Below are 12797 nucleotides of genomic sequence, written 5' to 3'. Positions count from 1 at the left end.
AGCGTTACTCTTGTGCAGGTGGGGAGGTGATCTGAGTGAGTGGACAGCACAGTGGGCATGCAGGGCTCGTGGTGCCAGGGGATTGGGAGGTCGGGGTGTGTGAGAGAGATGGGGGAAATTGTGGCAGACATCAGTGAGAGTGGTGCAGGATAAGACTTGGGGGGAGAGGTGGATCCAGGGTCGGTGACAGCTGAGTGTGAGGTATCGAAGAGAGGATGGTGCATATTCTGGGCACTGCTGTGACCGCGTGGACCTGGTTGGTAATCTCGGAGCAGACTGGCATCAGCTGGTGTCGGGGTGCTGCCATGCCAGTCCCAGGGGGCGGGGGGAAATCCTCCACTCTACCCCACCCCATCCAGCAGCCCCTCCAGGTGCCTGCCCACACAGTGGGGTTCCATGGGGCAAATGTCAGGACCACTCCAGCCTGAGAGTGCTGCTTCGCTTTACACAGCCCGCTTTTAGAGATGGCACACGTGCCAGTGGATTCCGGGAAATGCCAGCATCGGAGAGTTATCCAGAGAACGGTACATGGGCACATGGAGCTGGAATAGGACAAGAGAGATCACATGGGTGTGGAGGAGCAGCTAAACCTATGAGGCTACATTGTGAACAACCCTTCCAAAACCTGAAACAGCTCCCCCAGAACCAAGACACAGTGATTTCAGCCCCTGGCATCCTCCCTCACTCTGTCCTTTAGGCTAGACCCAGCAGGATCCTCACAAAAAGGTTGTGTGTCGAAACCGTCCTGATTTACAGACCCAGTCACTGAGGACCATCCGTCATTGGTCCATACCCAGGGTCACAGGATGCTGCCTGAAAGCAGTTATTTGTTGCTGAGTTAACAGAGAGACAGGGTCCACCTCCACCAACCCAGCTGGGATATCGATATATGACCAGCTCAGACCTTCTCCCACCCTGGGCCAGACATTTCCACAGAGTGAGAGATCTTTAATGTATTTATATGTGAATTCAATTGTGCTTCTACCAACCTGCATCCTGGGAGTGATGAGCGGGGTCAGTGTAGAGGGAGCTTTACTCTGTAGCTAACCCCGTGCTGTCCCTGCCCTGGGAGTGTTTGATTGGGGGACAGTGTAGAGGGAGCTTTACTTTGTATCTAACCCCGTGCTGAACCTGTCCTAGGAGTATTCGATGGGGTCAGTGTAGAGGAGCTTTACTTGTATCTAACTCTGTGTTGTCCCTGTCCTGGGAGAGTGTGACAGAGGACTGTGTAGAGGGAGCTTTACTCTGTATCTAATCCTGTGATTATCCCTGTCCTGGGAGCGTTTGATGGGGACAGGGTAGAGGGAGCTTGACTTTGTATTGAATCCCATGTTGTCCCTGACACAGAGTCATACAGCAGGAAAACAGACCCTTCAGTCCAACCAGTCCATGCTGACCATCTTCCCAAACCTGCCTGCTCCTGGTCCCTATCCCCCCAAGTGTCTTTTCAAGTTGTAATTGTACCTACACCCACCACTTCCTCAGGAAGATCATTCCACACACGGACCACTCTCTGTGTAAACAAGTTGCCCCTCATGTCTTTTTTAAATGTCTCTCCTCTCATCTTAAAAAGGTAACCCCAGATTTGAAATCCCCCATCCTAGGGAAAAGGCACTTACCATCAACCCTGTCTATACCCTTCATTATTTTATAAACTTATTTAAGATTGCCTCTCAACCTCCTGTGCTCCAGCCTATCTTTATAACTCTAACCTTCCATACCTGGCAACATCCCTGGTCAATCTCTTCAGAACCCTCTCCATCTATATAATGTCCTTCCTACAACTGGGTGCCCAGAACAGGCCACAGTGTTCCAGGAGAGGCTTCCCCAATGTTCTGTACAACCTCAACATGACATCACAACTCCTACACTCAGGGAACAGAGCAATGAAGGCAAGTGGGCCTAACACCTTATTAATTACCCTCTCTGAATGGGATGCAAACTTCAAAGAGCTATGTACCTGCAGCCCTAGGCCTCTCTGTTCTATAACAACTACCTAAAGCCCTACTACTAATTGTATAAGCCCTGCCCTTGGTTGTTGCACCAAAATGCAATACCTCACATTTATCCAGATTGAACTCCATCTTCCATTTTTCAGCCCATTGACACATTTGATCAGGACCCCTTTGTAATCTTAGAAATCCTTTTTTAGTGTCTACTATGCCACCAGTTTTAGTATCATTCCCAAACTGGTGGCATGGTGGCTGGGTGGTTAGCACCACTACCTCACAGCACCAGGGACCTGAGTTTGACTCTCTGTGTGGAGTTTGCACGTTCTCCCCGTGTCTGCGTGGGTTTCCTCCGGGTGCTCCGGTTTCCTCCCACAGTCCAAAGATGTGCAGGTCAGGGTGAATTGACCATGTGTTAGGTGTGTTAGTCAGAGGGAAGTGGGTCTAGGGGGGTTACTCTTCAGAGGGTCAGTGTGGGCTTGTTGGGCCGAAGGGCATGTTTCCACACTGTAGGGAAACTAATCCAAACAATTTACCCACAACCGAAGTCAGACTCATAGGTCTATAGTTCCCCAGTTTCTCCTTACAACCTTTGTTAAACAAAGGGACAACATTAGCCACACTCCAGTTATCAGGCATCTCCCCCATAGTTATAGCTGATGCAAAAATTCCTACAAGGGGTCTCACAATTTCCTGCCTTACTTCCCACAGCATTCTGGAATACACTAGATCAGGTCCAGGAGATTTATCCACCTTTATATTCTCTAAGATCTCCAGTACTTCATCTTCTGAATTGTGAACTGTTTTTAAAACATCAATATTTACTTCCCTGAATTCTGTAGCCTCCATTTCTTCTTCCACTGTAACAGCTGATGTGAAATATTCATTTACTATCTCTCCCATCTCCGGGGATTCAACACAAAGTTGACCTCCCTGATCTTTAAGGGCCACTGGCTCTGTCTTGTTACCTTCTTGCTCTTAATGTATCTGTAGAATCTCTTTGGAGTATTCTTAACCTTATCTGCCAATTCCATCTCAAATCCCCTCTTCGCGTTCCTGATTTCTTTCTTAAGAATGCCCCTACACTCTTCATATTGATTAAGAGATTCAATTGAATCAAGTTGTCCATATCTAAAATAAGATTCTCTTTTCTTCTTGACTAGAACATCAATATCTTTATTCATCCATTGTTCCTTAATCTTACCAGCCTGACCCTTCACTCTAACAGGAACACAATGCCTCCTGGAAGTGTTTGATGGAGACAGTGTAGAGGCAGTTTACTCAATATCTAACCATAGCTAATTCCATTTGTCTCAATACCCACTGTTTCCATGCATCATTACTGCAGTATGTACTATCCACAGGCGAGGGGACCACTCACAAAAATTACTGTGCACCATCCCAACCCTGAGACCTCACCATCTGCGGAGACCTGGAGAGCACCATGAGAGATAAGAGCAGGTGCAGGCCATTCAGCCCTCGAGTCTGCTCCGCCACTGCAGTTGCTATAAGAGTCCCATCAAACCCAGTTTCTCCTCCCCACCAAGCACCATGCTGTTTTGGAACAATATCACTGTGGCTGGAGATCTCCAATTACTGGAAATCTCTCCTAACTGCACTGTCAGACCCTATACCCAATGGGCAGTTCAAGAGGGCGGCTCCCCACCACCCACTGCGGGGCAATTAAGGATGGGTAACAAATTCTTTCTTGCCCAGTGATGTCCATACCCCATGAATAAATAAAGATAATTAGCTGAGATGAGCCTTTCTTTAATATCCTACGGAGCAATTTCTGTTTCTCACTCTTTAATGTCCTTTTATCTCAGATTTTTTTCTATGTTTTGGAAATTGGTGCTGCATCTCGTTGGGGTCACCGGCCATGTGTTCAGGACTGGCTTCTGTCTCTGTGCAGTCAGGGGGTCGTGTTGAAACCGGTCCTGTACTCTCCACAGGTTTACATTGAGAGGGACACAGACAGCCTGGTCAAAACAACCAGGCTGAGATACATAACGCTGAGAAATCTGGACAGCGACCAAGACTACAATGTCACTGTCACCTCTGTCAACCATCGAGGGAAAGACTTACCCGGCAACTGGATTACCATCCGCCTCCAAAGGCACCAAGCTGGAGAACCAGGTATAGCCCTCTCAGAATATCCCAGTCCTGATCAGACTGTCAGGAGTACTTGTTGAACTTAGACACAGAAAATAATCATGTTCAAGGTGGTGTTTTAGAGCAAGATCACAACACTTTTACAAATGAATTTTGCTGTTTATAACGTAGGAAATACATTTTTAAATTCTCGTTTATATAATCAAATAAATTGAGTGGCTGAAATCCAGATAGAGGAAATCCGTCTTCATGAATTCTTCAACCAGCTGATTAAACCAGCCCACCTTTTCAGTTTTAACCAGAGTTACAAAGCATATGTGATACCGAATGCAGAAAAGAGAAATGCCAGTAAACCGTCAATATGTAGAGGGCTTCCCCTGATCTTTTATGCTCCTGTTCCTCACCGAGTCAGTGAGACTTTCTGCATTGTTGGGAATCCATTTAATGAAGTACTCTTCCTGATCTACATCTATATTTATTTTGAATGCTGCTGTTAATCTGTAAAACTAGGGAGAATATGAATTTGTATTACTAGGGGGGAGGCTCAGTGGTTAGCACTGCTGCCTCACATTGCCAGGGACACAGGTTCAATTCTTCCCTTGGGCAATGACCGCGTGGAGTTTGCACATTCTCCCCGTGTCTATGTGGGTTTCCTTTGAGTGCTCTGGTTTCCTCCCTCCAAAGATGTGCAGGTTAGGGTGGATTGGCCGTGCTAAATTGTCCCATAGTGCACAGCGATGTGCAGGTTAGGGTGGATTGGCCGTGCTAAATTGTCCCATAGTGCCCAGCGATGTGCAGGTTAGGGTGGATTGGCCGTGCTAAATTACCCATAGTGCCCAGGGATGTGCAGGTTAGGGTGGATTGGCCGTGCTAAATTGTCCCATAGTGCCCAGCGATGTGCAGGTTAGGGTGGATTGGCCGTGCTAAATTGCCCATAGTGCTCAGGGATGTACAGGTTAAGGTGGATTGACCTTGCTAAATTACCCATAGTGCCCAGGGATGTACAGGTTAAGGTGGATTGACCTTGCTAAATTGCCCATAGTGCCCAGGGATGTACAGGTTAAGGTGGATTGACCTTGCTAAATTACCAATAGTGCCCAGGGATGTACAGGTTAAGGTGGATTGGCCTTGCTAAATTACCTATAGTGCCCAGGGATGTACAGGTTAGGGTGGATTGGCCGTGCTAAATTGCCCATAGTGCCCAGGGATGTACAGGTTAAGGTGGATTGGCCTTGCTAAATTACCCATAGTGCCCAGGGATGTACAGGTTAGGGTGGATTGGCCATGCTAAATTACCCATAATGCCCAGGGATGTACAGGTTAGGGTGGATTGGCCGTGCTAAATTGTCCCATAGTGCCCTGGGATGTACAGGTTAGGGTGGATTGGCCGTGCTAAATTGTCCCATAGTGCCCTGGGATGTACAGGTTAGGGTGGATTGGCCATGCTAAATTGTCCCATAGTGCCCAGCGATGTGCAGGTTAGGGTGGATTGGCCGTGCTAAATTACCAGCAATAAAGTTTCAACTTTGATCTCCAGCATCTGCAGACCTCACTTTCTCCATGCTAAATTGCCCATAGTGCCCAGGGATGTACAGGTTAGGGTGGATTGGCCGTGCTAAATTACCCATAGTGCCCTGGGATGTGCAGGTTAGGGTGGATTGGCCGTGCTAAATTACCCATAGTGCCCAGGGATGTGCTGGGGGATAGGTGGATTTGCCCTGGGAAATGCTAGGCCCTATGGGTCTGGGCTATGCTCTTCAGAGGGTCGGTGTGGACTCGATGGGCCAAGTGGCCTACTTCCACTTTGTATTTCTATGATTCTCTGGCTATGAGACCCTGCCTTTGGGTTTGGGGGGGGGGGGGGGCACAGCTGGCAGGCTTGCCCAATGCCCCAGGGGCATTAGGTGGAACCTAGCTCGTGTGACACTGGAGTGAAGATGTAGACCATACCCACAAGGCTTCCCCATACTGAAGGAGGTCTCTGAATGTCTTGTACTTTCTGTGCTAATCCTGACCTGTTGGTCATCCCCAATGTTAATGGCAGCCAATGGCTGTCTCAGTCCTCAACTCCAGAGATTCCCTTCCGAAACCTCTCCACCTCCCTCTTGCTGCTCCTTAAAATCTCCTGCTTTGACCAAGTTTACCATCATCTGCCCTTACAGCTTTGCTCACATTCTGTCAAATATTACTCTCACAAAATATGAACAAAGCACTATCGACTGAAAATCTGGAACTACCCAGCATCTGCCGAGTGGGAACAGAGCGAACTGTTCTGTTCCTGATCCCTCTTCCTCATATGAAGCCGAATGGGAAATTTGACTAGCTCTAACTTGTTAACGTTCACTGATAACTTTGGGCACTGATTATTCATGTTTCAAGTCTGTAAATCTTTACATTTCATTGACTACAAGCCAGCCCGTTGATTTACTGGGATTCTGGATTTCCAGTGCGTAATCACAGGAGAGGGAGCTGTTCCTGCTGGGATAAATCCTACTGACTCCAGGAAGTCATCCAGTGACAGAGGCTCCAAGCCATCCCAGTGTCCCTGATGGATCAGGCAAAGTCCAATGACTTTTGGGAACTTCATAAGGTTCTGATGCAACGATAATGGAATTGGCACAATTCAGAAACCCAGTACAGTCGCGATTCTTTTGTCTCGCCTCTCGTTTACAGCCTTGCTAACTTACCTGGCTACCTTTTGCTGCTTTGAAGGTGTTAGTGTTTGTGTTTTATTGGCTCCGCCCATTGTGCAGATGTCACACATTATGGGTGGAGACATGAAGATCAACTCCGGCTTGATGGCAATAAGTACAACTACATTGGGTAAGGGTTAATGACTAGAACCTTCTGGAGTTGGTACAAATCCGTCTGCTCCCTCTAAAAGCTGGAGTCGAACTCCCTGTCTTACTCGCAGTCACCACTTCTGTAGTAAGTGTTGGTTACTTGAGGAACTCCAGTTCAGAGTTTATGAGCTGGAGACTGAGTTTCAAATACTGTGGTACATTGGGAAGGGGAGAGTTACCGGAGGGTGTGTTTCAGGAGTCATTCACAGCTTTAGATTAACTAAGTTCAGTCAGTGGCCAGGGCCAGGGGATGATGTGACTAAGTGTGAGGCAGGTAGAGGGATCCAGGAGGTAGGGCTGAAGGAGCCTCAGCTCTTGAGCTTGTCTAACAGGTTTGAGATTCTTACTCCATGTGTGGATGAGGGTGGGGGCTGTAGGGAGGAGGAGCAAACTGACCATAGTACCATAACTGACCATAGCACCATAACTGACCATAGCACCATAACTGACCATAGTACCATAACTGACCATAGCACCATAACTAACCATAGTACCATAATTGACCATAGCACCATAACTGACCATAGCACCATAACTGACCATAGAAATGTAGCTATAATCAGGGATAGTATAGTCAGGGGAATCAACACTGGTCCCTGTGGCCAGGATTGAGAGTCCCGAAGGCTGGGTTGTCTGCCTGGTGCTTGGGTTTTGGATATCTCATCAGGGCTACAGAGGAACGTGGAGTGGGAGGGGAAAGACCCAACTGTTGTGGTCCACATGGGTGCCAACGATGTAGGTAGAAAGGGGAAGGAGTTTCTGCAGAGGGAATAGGAGCAGCTTCCGGCTAAATTAGAAACCAGAAGCAAAAAAGGGAATAATTTCCAGAGCCATGAGCTAATTGGCAGAGGGTCAACAAGGTTAAAGAGGTAAATGTGTGGCTCAAAGATTGGTGTGGGAGAAATGGGTTCGCATTCATGGGACATTGGCACTGAGGAAGGAGGGAGCTGTTCCAATGGGACGGGCTCCACCTGAATCATATTGGGACCAGAGTCCTGGTGACACATAACTCGGCCTGTGGGTAGGGCTTTATACTAAATAGTGGAGAGTGGGGTCAGTTGCACTGTAAATTATGGATGGTGGGAGGGCTCAGCAGAAGATATCAAAGTTTCCAAAACAAGTGATAGGTCAGAGAGTGTGTAAAGGCTCAGGAAACTAAATTCAGGCCCAGCAGGTAAGGGGACAATTATCAGAAGGGAGACAGTTAGTGCAGGACTGAGGGTGTTGTACTGAAACGTATACACTGAAGTTGTCAGGTACAATGTTGCGGGTATCACAGGGATGTGAATGCAAGGGGAGCAGCGAGCAGGTCTGGGAATGAAACATCCAAGGACCCATGTCCTATCGAAAGGACAGGCAGATGGACAGAGAGCACTCGGTTACCTTGTCAGTAAGGAATGAAATTAAATTAATGGTAACAAATTGTGAAAACTCAGAAGGCGGCACGGTGACACAGTGGTTAGCACTGCTGCCTCACAGCGCCAGAGACCCGGGTTCAATTCCCGCCTCAGACGACTGACTGTGTGGAGTTTGCACATTCTCCCCGTGTCTGTGTGGGTTTCCTCCGGGTGCTCCGGTTTCCTCCCACAGTCCAAAAATGTGCAAGTCAGGTGAATCAGTAAATTGCCCGTAGTGTTAGGTGAAGGGGTAGATGTAGGGGAATGGGTCTGGGTGGGTTGCTCTTCGGCGGGTCGGTGTGGACTTGTTGGGCCGAAGGGCCTGTTTCCACACTGTAATTAATCTAATCTAAAAGATAAAGGCACAGAATCTGTGTGGGTAGATCTGAGGGACTGCAAAATAAAAAATAAAGAGTTGCTTCCAGGCCACCTCGCAGTAGCCAGGATGTGGGGCAGAAGACAAAGCAGGAGGTAGAGAAGGTGTGTGAGGAAGGAGGCCTTCAGCATGCAGGGGGACTGGGGCGATCAGTTGGAAGCAGATTCCAAGCAAAGAAATGTCTTATGAGATGTTTTTTGGAGCAGCTTGTGGTTGAGCTGGATAGGGAACGGGCAATCCTGGATTCGGTGCTGTGTAACAAGGCAGGCCTGGTTAGGAAGCTGAAGGTGAAGGAGCCCCTCGTGGGCAGAGACCTCGGTTATCCGAACATCAATTATCCAAACTTCGGATTATCCGAACAACATCCCAAATGCTTCCTTCTTTCATGATCAGATCAGTTATCCGGACGAAATACTCTCCGCCCATCTCATTCAGTAGTTGAGGTTGCTCTGTAATCAAATTCACCCTGCAGTGTGAGAGGGAGATGGCAGATTCAGGCGTAATTGTATCACAACTGAGTAAAGATAACTACAGAGACATGAGGGGGGGGGGGGGGGGAGCTGGCTGGAGTGGTTTGGAAGGGGAGCCTGGCAGGGAAGGGAGTGGAGCAGTAATGGCAGGAGTTTCTGGGGATGATTCGGGAGGCCCAGGAAAAAATTCATCACAAGGAAGAAGACGCATACTAAGGGGAGGATGAGGAGCCATGGTTGATAGGGGAAGCCAGGGACTGCATAAAATCAAAAGAAAAGCCGTACAATGTGGTGAAGATTAGTGGGGAGCCAGACAACTGAGATTTGTTTTTAAAAGAAGCAAAGGATAAATAAAAATGTAATAAGGGGTGAGAACGTGAAATATGAGGGCAAACTCGCTCATAGTATAAAAGATTAAAGATCGAAAGAACTTTTCTCGATACCTAAAAGGCGAGAGAGAGTCGAGTGGAAAATGAGGCTGGAGAAGTAGTAATGGGGATCAAAGAAATGGTGGAGGAATTGAACAAGCACTTTGCATCAGTTTGCACAATGGAATACGCCAGCAACATTGGGGAAACCGAGGAAAGGCTACCACAACGGATGAATGGGCACCGCACAACAATCAACAGACAGGAGGGTTCCCTCCCAGTTGGGGAACACTTCAGTGGTCCAGGACATTCAGCCTCGGACCTTCGGGTGACCATCCTCCAAGGTGGCCTTTGGGACAGGCAGCAGAGGAAAGTGGCCGAGCAGAGGCTGATAGCTAAGTTCGGTACCCATAGGGAGGGCCTCAACCGGGACCTTGGGTTCATATCACATTACAGGTGATCACCATTGCACTACACACACACACAGACACTCCTACACACAGATACACACAGACGCGCACACAGACACCCACACACACCCTTACAGACACACACACTCCCACATGCACCACCTCACAGACTTAAGACACTCTGCACTCACTACACACACACACACTCTTTCTCACACTCACAACCCCCAACCCAGACAGACATGCAGACACAGACAGACAAAGACCCACATGCACACATATATTTTGTGGGGTGAATTTGTACTTGCAGGGTTACATTGTACTTTGCTCAAAAACTGCATGCATTCATGTCGAACTCTGAGCTCAAAAACTGCATGAATTCATGTAAAACTCCATTATCTCACTTTTTAGAATAGAATCAATCTAAACATCATGGCATAGACAGAGAACACAGGGGGCTAACACCTTCAACACATTGTCTTGCTATCACCATTGTTAACAGCTAACCTGAGAATGCAACTTTTTAAATAAAAGGTTTTGTGATTTACACATGAAAGAAGTGAAACTATCACGGTATTCTAACAGATGAAAGGCTTAACAATTAGTTTTTCAATGTATAATTTCAGTTACATCACACCGTAAATTTTTGCTATAAATTCTGTGTTAGGATTGAGCCCTCCACTATCACCTGATGAAGGAGCGTCGCTCCAAAAGCGAGTGCTTCCAATTAAACCTGTTGGACTATAACCTGGTGTTGTGTGATTTTTAACTGATGAGATTGTGGAGACATTAGTGGTGGTCTTTCAGGAATCACTGGAGTTAGGGAGGGTCCCAGAGGACAGGAAAGTAGATAATGTAACACTCTTGCTTTAGAAGAGAGGGAGGCAGAAGACAGGAAAGTACCGGCCAGTTAGCCTGACCTCAGTCGTTGGTAAGATTTTAGAGTCCATTATTAAGTATAAGATTGCAGAGTACTTGGAAGTGCATGGCAAAATATATTGGAGTCAGCATGGTTTCATCAGGGACAGATCGTGCCTGACTAATCCAGTTCAACTCTTTGAAGAGGTAATGAGCAACTTAGACAATGGAGAGCTGGTGGACATGATGTACTTGGAGTTTCAAAAGGCCCTTGACAAAGTCTTGTGCAGGAGGCTGCTATCTAAATGAGTCTATAGTGTTGGGAGCAAGGTTTAGGCATCCATAGATGTTTGGCTGACTGTCAGAAGGCAGAGGATGGAGAGAAAGGGGTCTTTTTCAGAATGACTTAGTGGTGTTCCACAGGGGTCGATGGTGGGACCCAACCAATCATGTTCTATATTAACAATCTGGATGAAAGAGCTGAGGGCACTGTCGCTAAGTTTGCAAAAGACACAGAAATGGTGCAGGGACAGGTGGGGAGATGGACAGTGGTGTGATGTTGAGGAGGTGGGGAGGCTGCAGAAGGACTTGGACAGGCTAGGAGAGTGGGTACGAATTGACAGATGGAATACAATGTAGGAAAGTATGAGTCCACGCACTTTGGCAAGAAGAATAGAGGTGTAGACCATTTTCTAAGCACAGAAAGCACAAAGAGACTGGGGAGTCCAAGTTCAGGATTTCCTTCAGGTTAACGTTCAGTTGACAGTTCGGAAGGCAAATACAATGTCAGCATTCATTTTGGGAGGGCGAGAATACAAAAGTAGGTATGTACTGCTGAGTCAGAGAGTCATAGAGATGTACAGCACGGAAACAGAGCCTTCGGTCCAACCCGTCCATGCTGACCAGATATCCCAACCCAATCTAGTCCCACCTGCCAGCACCCGACCCATATCCCTCCAAACCCTTCCTAATCATATACCCATCCAGATGCCTTTTAAATGTTGCAATTGTACCAGCCTTTACCACTTCCTCTGACAGCTCACTCCATACACGTACCACCCTCTGTGTGAAAAGTTGCCCCTTAGGTCTCTTTTATACCTTCCCCCTCTCACCTTAAATCGATGTCCTCTAGTTCTGGACTCCCCCACCCCAGGGGGTACTGTGTGGTGTTGAGGGGGTGTGGGGTGGGGGTACTGTGCTGTGCGGGGTGGTGGTGTTTTGTTGGGGTGGGGTGGGGTGGGGGTACTGTGGTGTTGGGGAGGGGTGGGGTGGGTGTGGTGTGGGGTGGGGGTGCTGTGGCGTGAGGGTGGTGTGGGGTGGGGGAGGTGTGGGGTGGGGGTGCTGTGGCGTGGGGGTGGTGTGGGGTGGGGGAGGTGTGGGGTGGGGGAGGTGTGGGGTGGGGGTGCTGTGGCGTGGGGGTGGTGTGGGGTGGGGGAGGTGTGGGATGGGGTGGTGTGGGGTGGGGGTGCTGTGGTGTGGGGGTGGTGTGGCGTGGGGGTGGGGTGGTGTTGGGGTGGGTGTGGGGGTGTTATGGTATGGGGAGGTGTGGGGTGGGGGTGCTGTAGTGTTGGGGAGGTGTGGGTTGGGGGAGGTGTGGGGTGGGGGTGTTGTGATGTTGGGTTGGTGTGGGGTGGGGCTGTTGTGGTGTGTGGGGGTGTGGGGTGGGGGTGTTGTGGCGTGGGGGAGGTGTGGGGTGGGGGTGTTGTGGGGTGGGGGAGGTGTGGGGTGGGGCTGTTGTGGGGTGGGGGAGGTGTGGGGTGGGGGTGTTGTGGGGTGGGGGTGTTGTGGGGTGTTGTGGGGTGGGGGAGGTGTGGGGTGGGGCTGTTGTGGGGTGGGGGAGGTGTGGGGTGGGGGTGTTGTGGGGTGGGGGAGGTGTGGGGTGGGGGTGTTGTGGTGTGGGGCAGTTGTGTGGTGTTGGTGTGGGGGTGGGGTGGTGTTGGGGAGATGTGGGGTGGGGGAGGTGTGGGGTGGGGGAGGTGTGGGGTGGGGGAGGTGTGGGGTGTGGGTGGGTGTT

The 12797-nt window shown here is 49.0% G+C and overlaps 1 protein-coding gene across 1 annotated transcript in view; it reads left to right on the top strand.

Moving 5' to 3' along the window:
• The first annotated feature begins 464 nt into the window (after window positions 1–464).
• LOC148145185 (uncharacterized) overlaps window positions 465–12797 on the top strand; it is a 92722-nt gene continuing 80389 nt past the window's right edge. Inside the window, exons 1-2 of the mRNA XM_087973793.1 lie at window positions 465–524; window positions 3776–4085. Of these exons, the coding sequence (XP_087829919.1) occupies window positions 465–524; window positions 3776–4085 (370 nt within the window). The remainder of the gene's footprint in view (window positions 525–3775; window positions 4086–12797) is intronic.

Source organism: Chiloscyllium plagiosum, unplaced genomic scaffold (genome assembly GCF_037043375.1).
Source record: "Chiloscyllium plagiosum isolate Xiang-an unplaced genomic scaffold, Cpla_swu_hap1 HiC_scaffold_26, whole genome shotgun sequence".
Taxonomy (NCBI): domain Eukaryota; kingdom Metazoa; phylum Chordata; class Chondrichthyes; order Orectolobiformes; family Hemiscylliidae; genus Chiloscyllium; species Chiloscyllium plagiosum.
Note: the sequence above shows the minus strand (reverse complement) of the source record. Positions and strands in the feature narration are given on the sequence as shown.